The 25544-nt window shown below is 42.5% G+C and overlaps 1 protein-coding gene across 1 annotated transcript in view; it reads left to right on the forward strand.

Annotated features, from left to right (window-relative positions):
* The window catches only part of LOC117131451, a gene marked incomplete at its 5' end in the record, with an annotated part of 28044 nt that extends 6409 nt beyond the window's left edge, over positions 1-21635 (forward strand). Inside the window, one exon of the mRNA XM_033283582.1 lies at positions 21396-21635. Coding sequence (XP_033139473.1) covers positions 21396-21635 — 240 coding nt within the window. The remainder of the gene's footprint in view (positions 1-21395) is intronic.
* Between the last annotated feature and the right edge of the window lie 3909 nt (positions 21636-25544).

Genomic DNA, 25544 nt, shown 5'->3' on the forward strand with positions numbered 1-25544 from the left:
ATCAACCTTATGTTATATTATGTCTTTCATTTCATGTTTTCAAACTTGTCTTTTGTTTCTAGTTCCAAGATAGCGTGTGCTTTTACTCTCTTGATAGTTTTCGAGAAGCTTGGAGTCTGTTCCAACTTCTCTTATATAAGTGTGCTTTGAACCCCATTATCAATAATCAATTATCTTTTTATCAAAACCTTTCTTTGTTCTCTCTACTGCTTGTCCGCGAGTTGTTGAGTGTTCTTGTTGGTGTGTAGTATCCAGCAACCCAAGAGTGTCTATCTCGGTGTGTCATATCCGATCTAGTCACTTAGGAGTATCAAGGAGCCTTTCCGCAGCCTCTTGTGTCACCAATCGATCCACAACCTTGTAGAGCTTGAGTCTTTGATTCGTTCTAGCAAGGATCTATCCCATACTATCCAGAGAAGCAATCTAGGGACGTATTAGATAGTGGGATGAAGATGAAGGTCGCGGTGGTGTTCAAGGGGAACAACTACCTAGTGTGGTCACGGATGGTGAAGACCGCAGTTGGAAGCAAAGGCTTGTGGGGACACATTACCTCTGGAACGGCCCCAAAGCCGGTTGCTCAAGAAGAAGACAAGGATGAGACAGCAAAGGATCCATTCGAGAGGTGGGAGCAGGAAGACATGATGGTGATGTCAGTTCTTCATGCTTCCTTAGAGCCGGCGATTCTGGATGCATACTGCTACTGTGAGACAGCAAAGGAGTTGTGGGATACCTTAAAGAGGGTGTATGGAAACACATCCAACCTGAGTAGAGTCTTTGAGGTGAAGCAAGAAATCAACAACTTGACTCAAGAAGACATGGAGTTTACCAAGCACCTAGGAAGGTTCAGGTCACTCTGGTCCGAGCTAGAGATGTTGAGGCCAAGCACGGTTGATCCCAGTGAGCTAATCAAGAGGCGTGAGCAGGACAAGGTCTTTGGACTGCTCTTGACACTGAATCCGGCATACAGTGGGCTGATACAACACATGCTGAGAGATGATACTCTACCTGACTTGGAGGAAGTGTGTTCTCGGATTCAGAAAGAGCAAGGGTCAATTGGGTTGTTTGGGAAGAAGGGGGAGTTGTCTTTAGCTAACCAAGCCGCGCAAGCTGAGCAAGGAGAGACTCCACAAGCTAACAGAGCTACGAATGGGAAGTTTGAGGATAGGAGGTTCAATGGGAGCTGTGATCATTGCAAGAAGCAAGGCCACAAGAAGAGCCAGTGTTGGATACTCCACCCACACCTCAAACCGGCAAAGTTCATGAAGGAAAGGGAAGCTAGAGCTCACATGTCTGACGGGTCAAGTGATGTGGGTACTAGCAAGGCTCAAGAAGGTGGTACAAGTGATGGCAAGTCTCTGGTGGCGTACATGGGAGCTCCTAGCAGCCGCAACAATGATCAGGACTTCATAAGGAAGGCTGACATTGATGCACTCATCAAGATGTTCAAGGATAACGGTAACATCAATGGTTATTCTTATGGTGCTTCCATGATTGCTAGGACTGTAGGAGACTTAGATTGCATCACTAGAACTGATAGTATAGCTAGGTTGCTAAGAAATGCAAATAACTACAATGCATATAAGCCATCTAGTATACTCGCTCACCTTGCTAGTAATCAATCAACTAGACCTCTTATTGTAGATTCAGGTGCATCACATCACATGATTAGTGATACTAAGTTAATTAAGAACATTGTGCCTACTAAGGGTCATGTGATGATTGCAAATGGTGATAAGGTTCCAATTAAAGGAATAGGAACACTTAAACTGTTTAGTAAAGACTCAAAAGCTTTCTATATGCCTGACTTTACTTCAAACTTATTATCTGTCAAGAAATGTGCAACTGACTTGCAATGCAATGTCATATTTAGTCCTAATGATGTGAAGTTTCAGGATATTGAAAGCAGCAAAGTGATTGGAAAAGGAGTAACAAAAGGAGACTTATATTTGCTTGAAGATCTTGCTCCTGTTTCTGACATTAGCTGCTCGTTTACTACTGCTTCTGTTCCTAGTTTAAATAAGAATGCATTGTGGCATGCTAGACTAGGACACCCTCATAATAAGGCTTTAAAACTGATGTTTCCAGGTGTTTCTTTTGAAAACAATGATTGTGAAGCTTGCATTTTAGGCAAGCATTGTAGAACTGTATTTCCAAACTCTTCTACGGTTTATGAGAATTGCTTTGATCTTATTCACTCTGATGTATGGACTGCTCCTTGTTTATCTAGAGAGAATCATAAGTATTATGTCTCATTCATTGATGAAAAATCTAAATACACCTGGTTAACCTTAATTCCAACTAAAGATAGGGTACTTGATGCATTTAAAAATTTTCAATCCTATGTAACTTATGAGATTAGAGAGTAGAATAGGTATTGAGAGATTAAGAGAGATTTGGTAAGAGATTAAGAGAAGTTTAGGAGAGATTGTGAAAGAAATGGGGAGATTTATGTATGAACCATGATGAACAAGAGAGAGACTAGAGAGAGAGTAACATGATTCGCATTTTTCCATTAATGAGAGAGTGTTTACAATATATAGGAGTGTTATCTAGGTTTTAAGAAGAGACTAAGCATGTGAGGTCAAGTCTAAGGGAGCCTTTAATTTGAACCGGACCAATGAGCCTCTCCACACGCGTGGTCACTATGCTAAAAGTGAACCTTATCCTTCCAGCCTGTGCCAGCCTGTAGAGATGCTCTTCCTCTATCCATAAACGGTCATATGCCTTCTTTGGTCAAGGCAAAACGTGATCAGACCGTGAACTTCTTCTCGCGGTAACATTTCTTTACCGCATGGTCGATACCGTCTGTACGGCCGTACGGCCATGGTACGGACCTGTACGGACCGGTACGGACGGTTCTCCCTAAGGCCAATCCTTCTCCTCTTCTCCACATCACAACCTCTTCAACCCTGAACAACTCTCCTTATATTCCTCAGCTCATCTCAACACTCCCCCTCAAGCTTGACCATGTGGAACAAGTCAAGCTTGGAAGGATCATGAGCTCCTCCTCATTAAAAACCTCATCAAAGAAAACCCATTGGGACAAAACTCTGATGAGGGAAAAAGAGTAAGGACCTCATGATCAGGAGAGTGTATAGATCAGCCCTTAGGCGAAAGATCAAGGAGTCCCAACCTTATGTGAATTGACTCCATTGTCTTTTGCCTAGCCGCCTTAGTGAATACATCTGCCAACTGATCCTCACTCCTTGTGTAGCACGGCAGTATCACTCCCAAGACTATCATCTGCCTCACCTTATGACAGTCCACTTCAATATGCTTGGTTCTTTCATGGAACACCGAGTTTGTGGCTATGTGAATGGCTGCTTGATTGTCACAGTGCATGGTCATTGGTGTTGCTTGCTCAATCTCCAAGTGCTTCAGTATTCCTTTAATCCATACCAACTCATTTGTGAGCTTTAGCATTGCTCTATACTCAGCCTCGGCACTTGAGCATGACACCACCTTCTGCTTCTTACTCTTCCAAGTAACCATGTTTCCACCAATGAATGTGCAATAGCCGGTTGTAGATCTTCTATCTGTTCTGTCTCCAGCCCAATCTGCATCACAATATCCCACTGCTTCAGTACTCCCGTTACAACCCATCCATATACCAAGCCCTTGAGTTCCATTCAGATACATGAGAACTCTTTCTACCATGCGCCAGTGATGCTCTCTTGGAGCTTGCATATGCTGACTCACTTGGTTCACAGCAAAACAGATGTCTGGCCTAGTGATGGTTAGATAGATCAGCTTCCCCACAAGCTTCCTGTATAGCTTTGGATCATGAAATAGCTTACTATCTTCTAGCTCCCCCTCACGTGGAGCTTTATACCCATCCTCCATGGGCATCTTGGCTGTCTTTCCTCCATACGCACCAGCCTCCTTCAACAGATCCAAGATATACTTCCTTTGTGAGATGAACAACCCTTCTTCTGATCTGCACAGCTCAATTCCAAGGAAGTACTTCATTTCTCCCAAGTCTTTGATGTCAAACACAGATTTCAGAAACTCCTTGGTCTCCTTGATTCCCACCTTATCACTTCCTGTGATAACTATGTCATCCACATATACAAGAAGCACAACAATGCCAGCAGGTGTAGTAAGAGTGAAGAGAGTGTGATCAAGCTCTGATTTCCTGAAACCTCTTCCATTTAGAGTTGTGCTCAGCTTGTGATACCATGCCCTTGGTGATTGCTTTAATCCATAGATGGCCTTCTTCAATCTCAGCACATTCCCTGGTTTCACCATCCCCTCTAGGCCCGGAGGTGGTAGCATGTAAACTTCATCTTCTAACTCTCCTTGGAGAAATGCATTCTTAACATCCATCTGCCAAAGATCCCACCCAAGGTTAGTAGCCACTGATAGGACTATTCGAATGGTGTGTAGCTTTGCAACTGGAGCAAATGTATCAATGTAGTCTTCTCCATAAGTCTGAGTGAACCCTCTTGCTACCAGTCTAGTCTTCTTCCTCTCAATCGACCCATCAGCCTTGTACTTGACTGTAAAGATCCATCTACTAGACACAGCCTTCTTCCCTTTTGGTAGTTCACTCTCATACCATGTGTCATTCTTTATCATAGCTCCTGCCTCAGCTCCTACTGATTCCTTCCATTCCTTATCTTCCATTGCCTCTTCATAGCTTCTTGGAATGTGATTCTTATCTAAGTTTACCATAAATGCACAATGTGCTTCTGGATATTGAGCAAAGGAACACACAGCCTGAGTAGGATGCTTCACAGCTTGGGCATTGTAGTACACTCTCGTGTTTACCCAACTGGAAGGATCCTTCCTCAGCCTTGTACTCCTTCTCAACACTGGCCCTTCTTGTGCCATCTCTTGTTCTTCTTCTACTTGTGGAGTCACTGCTTCAGTCTGTTCTTCAGCTTCAGCTCTAGCCTCTCCTTGTCTCTGATCTTCTTCATTCAGTTCTCCTGTTGCTGATCCTTCTCCACTTTGGACAGGAGAATCAGTTCCTCTGTTTCCTAGCTCACCGGCCTCTTCTAAGCCTTGGTCCTCTAGTTCAGATACTGATTCACTTCCCCCCTCATGTGCAAAGTGGGATGGTTCTTCTGCTGCAGCTGGAGTAGGTTCTGGACGCCTACTCTGATCCTGGGACACTCCAATTCCGAGCCCCTCTAGGATGTTTCTCAAGCAAGCAGCTCTTTCTGATGGCTGGGAGAGATCCTCCAAGTCTTCCCATGTCTGCCCATCATAGTATCCTTTGTCTTCCATGAATCTGACATCCCTTGACACTAGGACTCTCCTAGCTGTAGGATCATAGCATTTGTATCCCTTCTGTGAAGTGGAATACCCAATCATCATAGCCTTGGTGCTCTTTGCTTCTAGTTTGTTTCTCTGCTCGCCTGGTACAAGAACATAACACACACATCCAAAGGTCCTCAGGTGATCCAAGACTGGCCTGCTCTTGTTGAGTACCTCAAATGGAGATTGATCTGCCAAGATCCTGGTTGGTATCCTGTTGATCAGGTAGCACGCAGTCATCACAGCATCACTCCAATACCTCTTGGGAACCCCTTTGTGGAACATCATGGACCGAGACACCTCCATGAGATGTCTGTTCTTCCTTTCCGCAACTCCATTCTGCTGTGGAGTGTATGGGCAGCTAGTCTGGTGAAGAATCCCATGTTGAGCAAGGTGATCACGAAATGCATGCCCAGTATACTCCCCACCATTATCAGACCTGAAAATCTTAATCTTGGCATGATATTGGTTAGTCACATAGGCTTGAAAATTTTTAAATGCATCAAGGACCCTATCTTTAGTTTTAATCAATGTTAACCAGGTGTATTTGGATTTTTCATCAATGAATGTGACATAATACTTGTAATCATCCCTAGATAAGCAAGGTGCCGTCCAAACATCAGAGTGAATTAAATCAAAGCAGTTTGCATAAAGAGTAGATGATCTCTGAAAAACAGTCTTACAATGTTTGCCCAAAATACATGCCTCACAATCATTATTTTTAAACATGACACCTGGTAACATAATGCTTAAGGCCCTAACATGTGGATGTCCTAGCCTAGCATGCCACAGAGCATCAGTACTTAAGGAAGAAACAGAACTAAACGAGAAACAAGAACTAGAAATAGGTGCAAGGTCTTCAATCATGTAAAGATCCCCCTTGGTTGCTCCTTGCCCAATCAACTTACTGCTCTTAATATCCTGAAACTTAACATCATTAGGACTGAAAATAACATTGCATTGAAGATCAGTAGTGCATTTCTTAACTGATAAAAGATTAGAGGTGAACTCAGGCATGTAAAAAGCTTTTGAATCCTTATTAAACAAGTTCAGTTTACCAATGCCCCTAATGGGAATTCTATCTCCATTCGCAATCATAACATGTCCAAGGGCAGGTTCTATGTCTTTTATCAGATTGTTATCACTAATCATGTGATGAGATGCACCAGAGTCAATTATCAATGGTTTATGCAAGCTACTAGCAGTCTTGGTTCTAGATGTTTCATTTTCAGCTTTCAGGCTCTTAACTACTCCTAACAATCTATCAGTTATGCTAGTATGAGCAGTGGCAGTACATGAGATTTTAAAAATGTCTAACAGTTTATCAGAGATACTAGGTAATGTATGAGCAGAGTATGAGTATCCAAGAGTGTTGCCTAGCATTTTACCAGACTCCTTGAGGGCTCGGATGAAAGCCTCAAAGTCAGCCTTGGTGATCACCTCCTGAGAAGTTAGAGCTCTGCCTTCACTTTCACCCGCCTTGACATTTGGACTAGCCCCTGATGAGCCGGCACCACTTGCCTCAGCAGAAAGGTGAGCCTTAGCTTCTCTATCCTTGTTGAACTTGCTAGGCCTGAGGTGTGGATGTAGGATCCAGCACTGACTCTTCTTATGCCCCTGCCGCTTGCAATGCTCACAGCTTCCCTCATACTTCTCATACTTCCTTCCATCTCCACGGTACGCTGCCTTGTTTGCTTGCGCCTCTTCTGCTTTATGAGCCGTGGACATTCCCTTCTTGCCTCCAAACAACCCAAGAGAGCCTTCCTCCTTCTGAAGTTGTGCGCATACCTCCTCCATGGATGGGAGAGTAGGTGATCTCAGGATATGCTTGATCACATCCTGGTAGCTTTCATCTAGAGTCATCAATAGCCCAAACACCTGATCTTGCTCTCTCCTCTCAATGAGCGATTCCTCATCAGTTGTGTTGGGTCTAAGACTCTCAAGTTCGGACCACAAAGCTCCAAACTTCCCCATGTGCTTGGTGAGATCTTCTCCATCTTGCCTCAAGACACTGATGGTTTGCTTCAGATCAAACACCCGACTTATGTTGGACTTGTTTCCATACCTCTTATGGAGCATGTCCCAAAGGCGCTTAGGAGTCTCAAAGTGCACGTAAGCTTCAAGTATGGGGAGCTCCAGGGAGGCATGGAGCACAGACAGCACCATCAAATCCTCTTGGACCCATCTCTTTGCTTCAGCTACCGCAAGAGTCTTCCCGTCGCCTTCTTCTTCATCTTCTTTGGCCACTGGCTCCGGACCATCATCTGTGATGTGGTTCCACAGCCCTAGCCTTCCAATGGTAGTCCTCACCAACTGGGACCACATCAAGTAGTTCGAGCCTCCCTTCAGTGCAACCGGAACCGTCACCAGTTTGCTAAAGTTGGTCGTCTCCATCTCCTCTTCTTTATCACACAAGAACAAACTCGCAAATGTAAAGAAAGGAACAAGGATCTCTCAATACCAAAGCCAACCTGGCTCTGATACCATATGAGATTAGAGAGTAGAATAGGTATTGAGAGATTAAGAGAGATTTGGTAAGAGATTAAGAGAAGTTTAGGAGAGATTGTGAAAGAAATGGGGAGATTTATGTATGAACCATGATGAACAAGAGAGAGACTAGAGAGAGAGTAACATGATTCGCATTTTTCCATTAATGAGAGAGTGTTTACAATATATAGGAGTGTTATCTAGGTTTTAAGAAGAGACTAAGCATGTGAGGTCAAGTCTAAGGGAGCCTTTAATTTGAACCGGACCAATGAGCCTCTCCACACGCGTGGTCACTATGCTAAAAGTGAACCTTATCCTTCCAGCCTGTGCCAGCCTGTAGAGATGCTCTTCCTCTATCCATAAACGGTCATATGCCTTCTTTGGTCAAGGCAAAACGTGATCAGACCGTGAACTTCTTCTCGCGGTAACATTTCTTTACCGCATGGTCGATACCGTCTGTACGGCCGTACGGCCATGGTACGGACCTGAACGGACCGGTACGGACGGTTCTCCCTAAGGCCAATCCTTCTCCTCTTCTCCACATCACAACCTCTTCAACCCTGAACAACTCTCCTTATATTCCTCAGCTCATCTCAACATAACTAACCATTATCAAGCCAAGATTAAGATTTTCAGGTCAGATAATGGAGGAGAATACATTGGACAAGCTTTCAAGCAACACTTATCTCAGTATGGAATTCTTCATCAAACAAGCTGTCCCTACACTCCACAACAGAATGGTGTGGCTGAGAGGAAGAATAGGCACCTTATGGAAGTTGCAAGATCAATGATGTTCCAAGCTAATGTACCTAAGAAGTTCTGGAGTGATGCAGTAGCCACGGCCTGCTATCTAATCAACAGGACTCCCACACTGATCCTGAAAGGGCAGTCACCATTTGAGGTTCTCAACAAACATAAACCCTCATTAGAACATATTAGGATCTTTGGGTGTTTATGTTATGTTTTGATACCCGGGGAGTTGAGAAACAAGCTTGAAGCTAGGAGTACTAAGGCAATGTTTATTGGCTACTCTACAACTCAAAAGGGATACAAGTGTTATAATCCAGACACAAGAAGGGTGCTGGTATCAAGGGATGTGAAGTTTGTTGAAGAGAGAGGATATTATGAGGAGCAAAACAAAGAAGACTTGAAGGATCTTACCTCGGAGAGAGCCACTAGACCGCTTATTGTAGATTCAGGTGCATCACATCACATGATTAGTGATACTAAGTTAATTAAGAACATTGTGCCTACTAAGGGTCATGTGATGATTGCAAATGGTGATAAGGTTCCAATTAAAGGAATAGGAACACTTAAACTGTTTAGTAAAGACTCAAAAGCTTTCTATATGCCTGACTTTACTTCAAACCTATTATCTGTCAAGAAATGTGCAACTGACTTGCAATGCAATGTCATATTTAGTCCTAATGATGTGAAGTTTCAGGATATTGAAAGCAGCAAAGTGATTGGAAAAGGAGTAACAAAAGGAGACTTATATTTGCTTGAAGATCTTGCTCCTGTTTCTGACATTAGCTGCTCGTTTACTACTGCTTCTGTTCCTAGTTTAAATAAGAATGCATTGTGGCATGCTAGACTAGGACACCCTCATAATAAGGCTTTAAAACTGATGTTGCCAGGTGTTTCTTTTGAAAACAATGATTGTGAAGCTTGCATTTTAGGCAAGCATTGTAGAACTGTATTTCCAAACTCTTCTACCGTTTATGAGAATTGCTTTGATCTTATTCACTCTGATGTATGGACTGCTCCTTGTTTATCTAGAGAGAATCATAAGTATTATGTCTCATTCATTGATGAAAAATCTAAATACACCTGGTTAACCTTAATTCCAACTAAAGATAGGGTACTTGATGCATTTAAAAATTTTCAATCCTATGTAACTAACCATTATCAAGCCAAGATTAAGATTTTCAGGTCAGATAATGGAGGACAATACATTGGACAAGCTTTCAAGCAACACTTATCTCAGTATGGAATTCTTCATCAAACAAGCTGTCCCTACACTCCACAACAGAATGGTGTGGCTGAGAGGAAGAATAGGCACCTTATGGAAGTTGCAAGATCAATGATGTTCCAAGCCAATGTACCTAAGAAGTTTTGGAGTGATGCAGTAGCTACGGCCTGCTATCTAATCAACAGGACTCCCACACTGATCCTGAAAGGGCAATCACCATTTGAGGTTCTCAACAAACATAAACCCTCATTAGAACATATTAGGATCTTTGGGTGTTTATGTTATGTTTTGATACCCGGGGAGTTGAGAAACAAGCTTGAAGCTAGGAGTACTAAGGCAATGTTTATTGGCTACTCTACAACTCAAAAGGGATACAAGTGTTATAATCCAGACACTAGAAGGGTGCTGGTATCAAGGGATGTGAAGTTTGTTGAAGAGAGAGGATATTATGAGGAGCAAAACAAAGAAGACTTGAAGGATCTTACCTCGGAGAGAGCCACTACCTTGCGGATCATCTTAGAAAGTATTGGAGTCAAGGTGAGACAAGATCAGCAAGGATCTGGCAGTAACCCAGGATCTCAACCACCAAATGGTGGAAGTTCAGCAACTCCCACTTCTGATCATGGGGGGGAAAGGAGTGAACCAGAGACAACTCAAGAGAGTAGTGGAGCATCTGGTACACATGATCAAGATGTGGAAGTAAGTGAACAGCAAGATGGAGCTGAAGCAAGTCAGCTAGGAGAAGAAGAGGCAGTTGAAATGTCTACTTCTGTACCACAAGAAAGTGGAGAAGAATCACAAGTGGAAGTGGAACAACCGGAACCAGCATTGAGAAGAAGCACACGGATTAGGAGAGATGCTTCCAACTGGGTAAGCACGAGAGTGTACTACAATGCCCAGGCTGTGGAGCATCCTTCTCAAGCTGTGTGTTCCTTTGCTCAATACCCTGAAGAACATTGTGCTTTTATGGTAAACTTGGATGAGAACTACATACCAAGAAGCTATGAAGAGGCAATGATGGATAAAGAATGGAAGGAATCAGTTGGAGCTGAGGCAGGAGCTATGATCAAGAATGATACATGGTATGAGAGTGAGTTACCAAAAGGGAAGAAGGCGGTGACTGGTAGATGGATCTTCACAATCAAGTATAAGGCTGATGGAAAGGTGGAGAGGAAGAAGTCAAGATTGGTTGCAAGAGGCTTTACTCAAACTTATGGAGAAGATTACATTGAGACCTTTGCACCAGTAGCTAAACTTCACACAATCCGGATTGTCTTAAGCTTAGCTGTGAACCTTGGATGGGGCTTATGGCAAATGGATGTGAAGAATGCATTTCTACAAGGAGAGCTGGAGGATGAAGTGTATATGCATCCACCTCCAGGCTTGGAACACTTAGTGAAGAGAGGGAATGTGTTGAGACTGAAGAAAGCTATATATGGACTGAAGCAATCACCAAGAGCTTGGTACAACAAGCTGAGTACTACTCTGAATGGCCGAGGCTTCAAGAAGTCTGAACTAGACCACACCCTCTTCACTCTCACTACTTCCTCAGGTATGATTGCACTCCTTGTGTATGTTGATGATATCATTATCACAGGAAGTGATAAGGAAGGTATCATAGCAACCAAGGAGTTCCTTAAGTCCATGTTTGAGATTAAAGACTTGGGAGAAATGAAATACTTTCTTGGAATTGAGATATGTAGATCCAAGGAAGGTTTGTTCATGTCCCAAAGGAAGTATACACTTGATCTTTTGAAAGGTGCAGGTGCTTATGGAGGCAAGACAGCAAGGATGCCTATGGAGGATGGCTACAAAGTCCCACGAGAGGGGGAGATTGAAGACAGCAAGCCTTATCAGGATCCTAAACTCTATAGAAAGCTAGTTGGTAAATTGATTTACCTTACAATAACTAGGCCTGACATTTGCTTTGCTGTGAATCAGGTGAGTCAACACATGCAAGTGCCTAAGGAACATCATTGGCGCATGGTGGAGAGGATCTTGATGTATCTCAACGGCTCACCTGATCAAGGAGTATGGATGGGTTGCAATGGGAGCACTGAAGTGGTTGGATACTGTGATGCGGATTGGGCTGGTGATAGAGCAGACAGGAGATCAACCACAGGCTATTGCACATTCATTGGAGGCAACTTGGTTACTTGGAAGAGCAAGAAGCAGAAGGTGGTGTCTTGTTCAAGTGCAGAAGCTGAGTATAGAGCTATGCTGAAGCTGACCAACGAGCTGGTGTGGATCAAGGGCATCTTGAAGCATTTGGAGATTGATCAAGCCACGCCAATGACAATGCATTGTGATAACCAAGCTGCCATCCACATTGCCTCCAACTCGGTGTTCCATGAGAGAACCAAGCACATTGAAGTGGATTGCCACAAGGTGAGACAGATGATCATCTTAGGAGTTATCTTGCCATGCTACACAAGAAGTGAAGATCAGTTAGCGGATGTGTTCACCAAGGCTGCAAGACAGAAGACAATGGAGTCCATTCACATCAGGTTGGGCCTCATTGATCTTGGGAAGAGAAGGAGCTGATCCCCTTTGGCTGTGAGGTCTTTACTCTTTTTCCCTTATCAAGGTTTTATCCCAATGGGTTTTCCTTGGTAAGGTTTTTAATGAGGAAGATCTCATGGCTGTCCAAGCTTAGGCTTTCACAAAGCTAAGCTTGAGGGGGAGTGTTAAGAAGAGGTCAGTATATGAGAAGCTAAGGAGATGAGGAAAGGATGATCTAAGGGAGAGTGAAGGCAAGCTGAAGTAAGCATCCGTACAAGGCCGTACATGAGCCGTACAAGGCCGTACAGGTTGAGAGAGTAACTCGGCCAAAGGTGAAACAAAGTTACCTAAGTAACTTTGTGAGATGAGAAGGAGTCTTGCCTTGCTACCAAAGACATCAAGACCGTTGAATGGGAAGAAGGGGAGCGCATGACAGCCTGTCTAAGGCTGGGAAAAGCTAAAGCAACCTTATCCTTAAGAGGAGAGCTAATTGGAGCATTTGAATTAAAGCAAAAGCTTATCCTTTGTAATAGTGGCTTATTCTAAACCCTAGTCGCCTAAGCTGTCTCTCTATATATTGTGAACTCTTCTCATTAATGAAAGTTAAACAGTTCTGATTATCTTTGCCTCCATGGCTTATTCTTAGTCTCGATCTCTTATCTTACTCTCTACACTCAGTTCTTCTCTAATCTCTCTTAAACACTCAGATTACTCTTCATTACTCTAAAAGTCATATTTATGTATTCAAATCAAGCTTCTCACAAAGTGATTCATCCTGGTTTGATTGGAACGACGAAGAAGCTGTGCTATTCCCAAACTGGGAAACTGGAATCACCTGATTTGAAAGTGGGATAACATCTTCATGCCAACTCCTATGAGATTTATTCAACTTCCTGGTGATTCTCCACCACTTTATTTATCCAAATCAAGCTTCTCACAAAGTGATTCATCCTGGTTTGATTTGAACGACAGAGAAGCTGTCATATTCCCAAACTGGGAAACTGGAATCACCTGATTTGAAAGTGGGATAACTTCTTTTCGCTAACTCCTATCAGATTTATTCAACTTCCTGGGGATTCTCCACCACTTTATGTATCCAAATAAAGCTTCTCACAAAGTGATTCATCCTGGTTTGATTTGAACGACGATGAAGCTGTGCTATTCCCAAACTGGGAAACTGGAATCACCTGATTTGAAAGTGGGATAACTTCTTCATCCCAACTCCTATGAGATTTATTCAACTTCCTGGTGATTCTACACCACTTTATGTATTCAAATCAAGCTTCTCACAAAGTGATTCATCCTGGTTTGATTGGAACGACGAAGAAGCTGTGCTATTCCCAAACTAGGAAACTGGAATCACCTGATTTGAAAGTGGGATAACATCTTCATGCCAACTCCTATGAGATTTATTCAACTTCCTGGTGATTCTCCACCACTTTATGTATCCAAATCAAGCTTCTCACAAAGTGATTCATTCTGGTTTGATTTGAACGACAGAGAAGCTGTCCTATTCCCAAACTGGGAAACTGGAATCACCTGATTTGAAAGTGGGATAACTTCTTTTCGCCAACTCCTATGAGATTTATTCAACTTCCTGGTGATTCTCCACCACTTTATGTATCCAAATAAAGCTTCTCACAAAGTGATTCATCCTGGTTTGATTTGAAAGACGATGAAGCTGTGCTATTCCCAAACTGGGAAACTGGAATCACCTGATTTGAAAGTGGGATAACTTCTTCACGCCAACTCCTATGTGATTTATCCAACTTCCTGGTGATTCTCCACCACTTTATGTATCCAAATCAAGCTTCTCACAAAGTGATTCATCCTGGTTTGATTGGAACGACGAAGAAGCTGTGCTATTCCCAAACTAGGAAACTGGAATCACCTGATTTGAAAGTGGGATAACTTCTTTTCGCCAACTCCTATGAGATTTATTCAACTTCCTGGTGATTCTCCACCACTTTATGTATTCAAATAAAGCTTCTCACCAAGTGATTCATCCTGGTTTGATTTGAACGACGATGAAGCTGTGATATTCCCAAACTGGGAAACTGGAATCACCTGATTTGAAAGTGGGATAACTTCTTCACGCCAACTCCTATGTGATTTATTCAACTTCCTGGTGATTCTCCACCACTTTATGTATCCAAATCAAGCTTCTCACAAAGTGATTCATCCTGGTTTGATTGGAACGACGAAGAAGCTGTGCTATTCCCAAACTGGGAAACTGGAATCACCTGATTTGAAAGTGGGATAAATTCTTTTCGCCAACTCCTATGAGATTTATTCAACTTCTTGGTGATTCTCCACCACTTTATGTATCCAAATAAAGCTTCTCACAAAGTGATTCATCCTGGTTTGATTTGAACGACGATGAAGCTGTGCTATTCCCAAACTGGGAAACTGGAATCACCTGATTTGAAAGTGGGATAACTTCTTCACGCCAACTCCTATGTGATTTATTCAACTTCCTGGTGATTCTCCACCACTTTATGTATCCAAATCAAGCTTCTCACAAAGTGATTCATCCTGGTTTGATTGGAACGACGAAGAAGCTGTGCTATTCTCAAACTGGGAAACTGGAATCACCTGATTTGAAAGTGGGATAACTTCTTTTCGCCAACTCCTATGAGATTTATTCAACTTCCTGGTGATTCTCCACCACTTTATGTATCCAAATCAAGCTTCTCACAAAGTGATTCATCCTGGTTTGATTTGAACGATGATGAAGCTGTGCTATTCCCAAACTGGGAAACTGGAATCACCTGATTTGAAAGTGGGATAACTTCTTCACGCCAACTCCTATGTGATTTATTCAACTTCCTGGTGATTCTTCACCACTTTATGTATCCAAATCAAGCTTCTCAAAAAGTGATTCATCCTGGTTTGATTGGAACGACGAAGAAGCTGTGCTATTCCCAAACTGGGAAACTGGAATCACCTGATTTGAAAGTGGGATAACTTCTTTTCGCCAACTCCTATGAGATTTATTCAACTTCCTGGTGATTCTCCACCACTTTATGTATCCAAATAAAGCTTCTCACAAACTGATTCATCCTGGTTTGATTTGTACGACGATGAAGCTGTGCTATTCCCAAACTGGGAAACTGGAATCACCTGATTTGAAAGTGGGATAAGTTCTTCACGCCAACTCCTATGTGATTTATTCAACTTCCTGGTGATTCTCCACCACTTTATGTATCCAAATCAAGTTTCTCACAAAGTGATTCATCCTGGTTTGATTGAAACGACGAAGAAGCTGTGCTATTCCCAAACTGGGAAACTGGAATCACCTGATTTGAAAGTGGGATAACTTCTTCATCCCAACTCCTATGAGATTTATTCAACTTCCTGGTGATTCTACACCACTTTATGTATTCAAATCAAGCTTCTCACAAAGTGATTCATCCTGGTTTGATTGGAACGACGAAGAAGCTGTGCTATTCCCAAACTGGGAAACTGGAATCACCTGATTTGAAAGTGGGATAACATCTTCATGCCAACTCCTATGAGATTTATTCAACTTCCTGGTGATTCTCCACCACTTTATGTATCCAAATCAAGCTTCTCACAAAGTGATTCATCCTGGTTTGATTTGAACGACAGAGAAGCTGTCCTATTCCCAAACTGGGAAACTGGAATCACCTGATTTGAAAGTGGGATAACTTCTTTTTGCTAACTCCTATGAGATTTATTCAACTTCCTGGTGATTCTCCACCACTTTATGTATCCAAATAAAACTTCTCACAAAATGATTCATCCTGGTTTGATTTGAACAACGATGAATCTGTGCTATTCCCAAACTGGGAAACTGGAATCACCTGATTTGAAAGTGGGATAACTTCTTCATCCCAACTCCTATGAGATTTATTCAACTTCCTGGTGATTCTACACCACTTTATGTATTCAAATCAAGCTTCTCACAAAGTGATTCATCCTGGTTTGATTGGAACGACGAAGAAGCTGTGCTATTCCCAAACTAGGAAACTGGAATCACCTGATTTGAAAGTGGGATAACATCTTCATGCCAACTCCTATTGAGATTTTATAAGGATTTACTCAAGGTGTGTGTGAGAAAGTGTTTAGGAGAGTTTATGTGAACAGATTTGAGACTTATGAGTATGGGGAGAGATTTAGAGTATGAAAGAGACTAGGTAACGAGATTAAAGAGACTGAGAGACTTAGAGAAGAGACTTAGTATCAAGAACAGACTTTCAACGAACAGGAAGGAGAAGGGTTTCCCCCCTTTCTCACTTAGTGTTTACAATCACATATACAAGGCTTTTATATGCCTTTACATTACACTCATAAACCCTACATCCTAAGGTTGTAAATAAATGATAGAATGGATGGCTAGGATGAGAGTAGACTGGTCTTGATGCTAGCTGGAAAGTGTGGTCGTGCCTTGACTGAATGGAAGGTGGGATTGATCCATTTTGAATGAAAGGCTAAGATGGACTCGTATGGAAAGGTGGCTGGAAAGGTAAAGTGCTTTTCTCTTTCCAGCCTGTCTCTTGGATCACTCTGATCCTAAGGGATATTCCCTTTGTTTCCTGTAGCTCCCAACGGTCCTCATAGCCAAGATAAACACGCCCAGACTTTGCACTTCTTCAACATTGCTTAACCGGATGTGTGGGCGAGATGATTGGCAGTACGGTCGATGGTACGGACCTCCTGTCCGTACCACTTGCCCTATATTTGCCCAACACTCTTCCTCACTTCTTTGGTCGATCCACCATCTTCTTTGGTTCGTCCTTGGCCGTACCAGTCCGTACAAGGCCGCCCTATAATTGCACCTTGGACCATCTTCTCTCTAACTCCTCCAAAGCCTTCCCATGATCAGTCTAAGTCTTCCCTAGACTTAACTTCACCAGATAACTACTTCAGAACACTTCTGAAGCTTGATTGAACTCTTCTTGACATCTTCTAGAGCTTGCCCTATTATTGTACAAGCTCCATCTTCTCTTCAGTTCAACACTCCCCCTCAAGCTTGACTTTAGGAGATCCTAAGCCAAGCTTGGAACTCTGAAGAGTCTCCCTCATTAAAAACCTTACAAGGAAAACCCATTGGGACAAAACCTTGCAAGGGAAAAAGAGTAGAGCTCTCCAAAGCCTAGGGATTGGCCAGTGAGCTCTTGTGCCTTAGAACCAATGTGGTTGGACACAAGAAGCTCTGGATCACGGCCTAACAGGTGCAGCAACTCTTCACAGCTTTGCGCACACTTCACACTTCACACTTCAGCTTCACCTCTTCATGGAACCAGTTTGAAGTCTCCCCCTCTCAACTGACTTCACAGCCATCTTAGAGAAGCTAGGACACGACCAGATCATCTTCAAAACACCAGTAAGGCTGATCAACACTTCACACACGGCTTGCCCCCTTCATAGAACTGGTTTGGATCTCCTCCTCTCAACAGACTTCTCAGCCATCTTAGAGAAGCTAGGAACTGACCAGGAACATCTTTAGTGAGGCTCAAGCAATGGTACCTGATACATTATCCCAAAGGTGCATCAGTACCTATCAAAAACAAGAAAATGAATATCCTGCATCACACTTGATGCACACAATCTCACAATTCAATCATAATCTTAAGTATCTTTTCAAGCATAAGCAATGAATAAGATGAATGAAAAAGATTGAAAAGAGTTTTAAAAGTCTAAGGGAACTTCCCTTGTGTTTATGTGAGTTTCCAAACTCTCTCAATGCACCATCTTCATGGCATCATCAACTTCTTGGAAAGGCAGAATGGATCGATCAGCTTCTCCTCAATCACCTCTCATTGAAGCCGCATTGATGGAGAGCCTTCTTCCTCACTTGCCAAGGCTGCTCTGAACAGCCTCTTGCCTAGACATGCCACTGACTTGGTCCGGTTGATGATCCTTGTAGAAGCTTTTGCAAAAAGACTTGTTACTGACCATGGATCATATGCATTAAGACTCCCCCTCAAGCTTAGAACCGAGACTAGAAGGAGCTAAGCTTGTGATGATCCTATGCATCTCCATGGTCTAATAACGGTCATCTTTCATGATAGCTTTCTTCTTGTGAGTTTACTCTCTTCCTTAACCAGGAACTAGGGTGTTTGAATCACCATAGAGAGTCTCACACGACACACTTCTCATTGCATAATGACCCATGCTACACTTCCTGTAGACTAAGGACTAGATATGTCCAATGGTATTATGCAATGGCCATCTCTCATTGCATATTCAATCACACTACACTTCCTGTAGATTATGGACTAACATGTCCTAGTGATGATATGCAATGGCACAAGACCTTTGTCTTTACATTCTTGGTTGTTGACGAGTTACATGTATCACATTCCTTGTGTACCTAACACCACCACAACTCAATGCAAGATCAGATCATCCCATTGGGATCAAACCAAGATTATCCATCCTGTTTGATCACCAATGCCACAGCAAATATATATACCTTGAAACAAGCTAATCAATCAAGGCAAGAACAAGTAGTTTTCAATCTCTAAAATGACAATGCAAGCTTTATACAATACAATGACAATTTAGGCTCATTTTTAAAAAATGCATCAATACATGAATGCACAATCTTAAAGCATTAACTACATGAATGCAACATGTTCAATCCATGAGACATATTAAAGCTATGCACAACCGTTTCAATCAAGACCAATGATGCAAGCAAATAGAGACAATATGAGACTTGCTTATGTATGCAAAACAGCTTTTCAAACATGATGCCAGCAGTAGAAACATTCTACTCAATTCTACAACACATTCATCCTGATTCAAGCATGGGCAACACACAAGACAATGCAATAAACAAAACATGAGATTCTGGGACTCTAGACACCACTCACAGCATAATAAATAAAGACACAAGCTCTTATTAAGGGTTAGGAGGTTTGCTTACAAACAAGAGATCCGAGCTGATCTCTTGAACCTCCATGGGCACGGTTCACTTGAACTTGGCAGGTTTGATGCTTGGATTCAGTACCCAACACCTCTCCTTGGTGTGCCCATCCCTCTTGCAATGCTCACCCTCCAAGCATCTCACACCAGAAGCTTATTGAGTAGCTTTCTTCTTCCCTCTACTTCGGCTGGATCACTCCATGATCAGCTTGCAATGGTCTTGGTTCAAATTGCCTCTACTTTGGCTGGATCACTCCATGATGGTCTTGGTTTAAATTGCCTCACCCTCCTGGTGATGCTCTTCTTTGTATGTCGACTGTCCTCTCTACACTCATCTGATGTGTAGGCTATGGTGACTAAACCACCATGGACAGAACAACAAGTCATCTCTCCATTGTCACAACATCCTCTCTACCCTCTTTGGAGCAGGCTGTGGACCTCCCACAGAATGTTGGCAACAGGCTTCATTTTATCATTCTATTGTAATGATAAGGAGGAAACAGGTCTTGAACTTTAGCTTTTCAGGTTGCTCATTTGAATACTTAGCACCGCAAGCTTGAGACCAAGAATAGGGGAGATCCAAGCTTGAAATGAGCCTCAATGAACTTCAAGACCAGGAGCACATCACCCTAACAGCTGCGCTTAAATCACTGATCCACCCTTTTGCCTTCAGCTTCAAGTACCCTCAGATCACCGGCCTTCCTCATGGCTTAGGTGGTGACCTTCTTCTTCTTGTGTGCCTTGAACCAGGAGCTCAACAACCTCGTGGCCTGCGCTTCTTAAACCGGCTCCTACACACAAGAACCTTCCCATTGCTCCACACAATGGTTGGTCTTCCGCTTGTATGTCTTGAACCAGGAGCTCAACAACCTCGTGGCCTGCGCTTCTTAAACCAGCTTCTACACACAAGTATCTTCCCATTGCTCCACACAATGGTTCAAGTCTTCCCCTTGTCTTGGATAGTTGGTGAGCAGAGAACACTTCTTGTGAACCTGAAACACCACTCAAACTCCAGCATGGATAAGACACAAGAGTAATGGGATCAATCCTTGATTAATCATCAAGTTTGATTCCCACGCTCACAAGCATTGCTGTTAACTTGAAGAGAAGAAGTGGAGAAGCAAAAGTGATGAGTTGAGTTGGTGCTTGTGCAAAGACATGGCAAGATCTTCAGAGATTGTATGTTAAGGCTTTGGGAGAGTCTTAAGGCTTCAGAAGTGGTCTGATGAGTGTGCAAAGATAGGGTTAAGTACAGGAGGGACTTAGACACCATTTAGAGAAGATTTGGGTCAGACAGTAACTCCAAAGTTACCACAGTAACTTTGGAGAGTTACCACAGTAAGATTGGAGAAGTTTGGGCAAGTTGGTGTAAAAGTGAATAGTGAATCACTAGTCACTATTCAGGTTGACTATTCACTATTTGGGTCACTATTCAGGATGTGAAGAGTGTGCATAGTATATGGATAAGGCACCAAGGTTTGAATCTAGTCAAAGGGAATCAAGAAGATGCTTTGTGGAGGCAAACAACCAATGGGAGCTTCCTTGTGTGTGATTGGCTAGTTCTGGTCTTGGACAGGCTGTCTCTTGCTGTAAAGAGAAGGGAGCCACGACCATGAACCTGGACAGATGCATGGGAAGATTAGGAGGAGCCTAAGGAGAGCCAATCACAAGCAAGGAGCCAGCTTGCCTTGGTTTGAATTAAAGTGAGCCAGCTTAGCTTATCCAATCAGCACACATCACTCAGATTACAACAAGACCAACTCATCCTCACCATCCATTCCTCTCAAGTCATTTCTATCCATTAGATTTAGGTTTCTAATGTTGCAAACATGTAAAGCCTATATAAGGCATGTGTATGGACGAAATTGAAAGCTCTCTTAAGAGAGTATGGGGGTTTTCCCCATCTCCTTCATAATTATAAAAGTGTGTTCTTGATCAGATTCCCTTAATCTACCCCTTTCTTAGTCTCTAATCTCTTAATCTCTCAAAGTCTCTTTGTTTCTGATTCAAGTTCATACTAGTTTCATCAGACCTCTTATTCAACTAGTTCAAGACCTTATTCTTTGCCTCTAATGGCTTCTCATACACATACACAGCCAGAGCTCTCAAATCTCATATGGTATCAGAGCCAGGTTCATCAGAACCTGAGCTGAGCTTCCGCAAATCCACAGCTCTCATCTCAGCTCAAACCAAACCCTTGAAGTCATATCCATCCGAGTTCAGCTCTTGAAGAAGAAGAGACTTGAAGCCATGGAGTGTTATCCTGTCCCTCAAGCCGTTGCTGTCTGTACCTGATGGAGAGAGTCTCATTGGAAGCAAAGGAGGATGGAGAGGCGTCATGAACCTCAAGCCAAAACTCCTTGTCCAAGAGCTTGTTACATCCTGCTACAAGAAAGATGAAGTGAAGAGAAGCAGGCTTGATAGTATGGAGCAAGGAGGGGTCTTTGGGTGTGAGAAACAAGAAGGAGGCCATGGACTGAAGGAGAAGGAGTTGGGTGACGACCTAGACTCTTGAATCCAACCATATCATGGCCAGATTGCCTTTGGAGGCTTAAGGAACCAACCTGGTTCCTTGTGTAAGCTATTACTATCCCTTCTTGATAATGAGCTTGTGTTGTGTTATTGCCTGGTTATTGTGATGTGTATTGATTGAAAAACCTGAGGATAATGTGTGATTGCTAAATATAATTAGTTGAATCTGTCCCAGGATGCTTTAAAGGCTTGTTTAGTGTTTAAAGAGTAAAATGCTTGCTCCTGTTAAGTAATGAGTTTGCTAAATGTGAAATGATATTGTTTGAAGCTCATGAACTGAAAACAGATTGAAAGTAATGCATTGTCTGATGTTAAGTGATGATAGTAATGCTTAGCCTAAGTTATAAATGAATGTGTGATGGATTGTATTGTTGCATTCATGAATTAAAACTGATTAAGGCTAGTGCATACTGTCAAATGGCTGTCTTACATTGAAGCATTAGATTCATGTCTAAATGCTGAGTAAAGAAGCTTTAAAAATTGCCTAAGTAGCTTGTATTGAATCTGTTAGGATCATGCTAGTGCTTAGAGAGTTTGCTTGCAAAGATTAGAACTTGAAAATGTCTAGTTTAATCTGTTGCATTGCTTAAAGACATTGGTGTTCAAACTTGATGATGCATCAAGGGTTGACCCAATGCACTTGTGTCTTATCTTTGCTGGAGTTTGAGTGATGTTTCAGGTTCACAAGAGGTGTTCTTGGTTCACCATCCATCCGAGTTGAAAGAGGAAGACTTTGCCCATTGTGTGGAGCAATGGAGAGTTGAGAAAGAAGTGGTGATGCGCCACTGGTGTGAAGTCTCACTGAAGCTCACTTGCAAGCTTGGACCTATACTCAATCCAAGCTTGAGGAGGGGAGTTTAGTGAGCTTCCAAGCGATCCAAGAAGTCCATTGCTAGCATCTGAAGAAGGAGCCATCCGGGCTTAGGCTGTGGCGAGTCTATTCAAGAGAGTACTCAAACTAAGACAGAGTACTCTTGGCTGTGAGAAGATGAAGACTACTCTATCAAGGCGGCCTTTAGTGTGAGGTGATTGGAGAGATAGCTGAAGCTTCCACAAGCATTCCATAAAGATGGCAAGATCAGAAGAGAGGCTGCAATGGTGTGTGTGTGAGGATCATGAAGCAATCCATTCAAGCTTGTTCCTGTGAGAGTCTCAAGCTTGAGGGGGAGTGTTGAAGCTTACATGATCCAAGAGAGCTTGGTGGTTATTCTAGAAGAGGAAGCAACCTGTTGAGAAGTATGATGAAGGATGAAGAAGCAATATCCAAGGCGGCTTCAAGTGTTGAGGTGATTGGAGAGTGGCTGAAGCATCCTCATGTAGCTCAAGCAACAAGGTGGCGACTCTATAAGAAGAAGAAGCAGCCAAGACTCAGTAAGAGAAGTTGTATCTCCAAGAAGAGGCTGATCTGGTGTGTCCGAGCACTTCAACCTAACAAGAGGTTAGGTGAAAGGGGGAGAGACCAAGATTAGGCAGTAAGGAGAGTACAAGGCGTGGGATGATTGTAGAGGCCATGATCCAGAGTCTTTGTGTCCCTTACATTGTTGGTAAGGCACAAAGACTCACTGGCCAATCCCTAGGCCTTGGAGACTTTACTCTTTTTCCCTCATCAAGGTTTTGTCCCAAAGGGTTTTCCTTGGTGAGGTTTTTAATGAGGAAGTTCTTCAAGGTTCCAAGCTTGACTTAGGATCAGCTAGAGTCAAGCTTGAGGGGGAGTGTTAACTTGAAGAGAAGAAGTGGAGAAGCAAAAGTGATGAGTTGAGTTGGTGCTTGTGCAAAGACATGGCAAGATCTTCAGAGATTGTATGTTAAGGCTTTGGGAGAGTCTTAAGGCTTCAGAAGTGGTCTGATGAGTGTGCAAAGATAGGGTTAAGTCCAGGAGGGACTTAGACACCATTTAGAGAAGATTTGGGTCAGACAGTAACTCCAAAGTTACCACAGTAACTTTGGAGAGTTACCACAGTAAGATTGGAGAAGTTTGGGTAAGTTGGTGTAAAAGTGAATAGTGAATCACTAGTCACTATTCAGGTTGACTATTCACTATTTGGGTCACTATTCAGGATGTGAAGAGTGTGCATAGTATATGGATAAGGCACCAAGGTTTGAATCTAGTCAAATGGAATCAAGAAGATGCTTTGTGGAGGCAAACAACCAATGGGAGCTTCCTTGTGTGTGATTGGCTAGTTCTGGTCTTGGACAGGCTGTCTCTTGCTGTAAAGAGAAGGGAGCCACGACCATGAACCTGGACAGATGCATGGGAAGATTAGGAGGAGCCTAAGGAGAGCCAATCACAAGCAAGGAGCCAGCTTGCCTTGGTTTGAATTAAAGTGAGCCAGCTTAGCTTATCCAATCAGCACACATCACTCAGATTACAACAAGACCAACTCATCCTCACCATCCATTCCTCTCAAGTCATTTCTATCCATTAGATTTAGGTTTCTAAGTTGCAAACATGTAAAGCCTATATAAGGCATGTGTATGGACGAAATTGAAAGCTCTCTTAAGAGAGTATGGGGGTTTTCCCCATCTCCTTCATAATTATAAAAGTGTGTTCTTGATCAGATTCCCTTAATCTACCCCTTTCTTAGTCTCTAATCTCTTAATCTCTCAAAGTCTCTTTGTTTCTGATTCAAGTTCATACTAGTTTCATCAGACCTCTTATTCAACTAGTTCAAGACCTTATTCTTTGCCTCTAATGGCTTCTCATACACATACACAGCCAAAGCTCTCAAATCTCATAATTGCAACAGATTAAAACAAGTCATTTTCAAGTTCTATCTTTGCAAGCAATCTCTCTAAGCACAAGCATTTTCTTTTTCAGATTATGCAAGCTACTAAGGCAATTTTAAAGCTTCTTTACTCAGCATTTAGAAATGAATCTAATGCTTCAATGTAAGACAGCCACAAGACTATATGCCACAGCTTTCAATTCGGTTTCAATCCATGTATGCAAGCAGATTCAATCAATCACAACAAGCATCATTATGAACCGGAGATACACAGTTCTCAGCACTAATTCAATCAATTTCAGTTCATGAGCACAGGATTCAAATAATAAGTTTCAATGTCTTAGCAAACTCATGACCGAACTAGATCAATCTTTTTATTCTTCAAAGCACTAAACAAGCCTTTAAGGCATCCTGGCATATACACAGCACATCAATCACCACACCACCTCAGCATTTCTATACTCAAGCTTTTTAAAAGAGGGAAAGAGATTCAGCTTACAGCCAAGGAACTTTTGCTAGTTCCTTGAATCTCCATGGTTCATGGCCAGATGTTGAGTTCCTGGTGTTGTATCACACCTCTTCTTCTTCCATGAACCATCCTCTTGAACCCACCCATGGCTGAGACACCTCCTTTCCTCCCTTTCAAGTCGCCAAAACCAGTACCAAGTAGAAAGCTGTCACCTTTCTTCTTGAACCACCACTAAGACTCACGGATCTAGCTCTTGAAGAGTGTTGTCAAACCGCTTCAAGGCTTTGTTCTTCAGGGTCTCCTTTCTTCAGTCGAGCTTGATAAGTCAGAATAGAGCACATACAGCTTCTTAGGCACCTCGGATGTGTTTATCTTCCTCCTGAAGATGAACAACCGTTGGCTGGACTAAAGAGCTTCTTCTTTGCTTCAAACAGCCATGGAAGTGGGCTTGAGCTTTGCGGAAGTTAGATACCAGGTTCTGATGAACCTGGCTCTGATACCATGAGATTTTATAAGGATTTACTCAAGGTGTGTGTGAGAAAGTGTTTAGGAGAGTTTATGTGAACAGATTTGAGACTTATGAGTATGGGGAGAGATTTAGAGTATGAAAGAGACTAGGTAACGAGATTAAAGAGACTGAGAGACTTAGAGAAGAGACTTAGTATCAAGAACAGACTTTCAACGAACAGGAAGGAGA

Source organism: Brassica rapa, unplaced genomic scaffold, assembly GCF_000309985.2.
Source record: "Brassica rapa cultivar Chiifu-401-42 unplaced genomic scaffold, CAAS_Brap_v3.01 Scaffold0957, whole genome shotgun sequence".
Taxonomy (NCBI): Eukaryota; Viridiplantae; Streptophyta; class Magnoliopsida; order Brassicales; family Brassicaceae; genus Brassica; species Brassica rapa.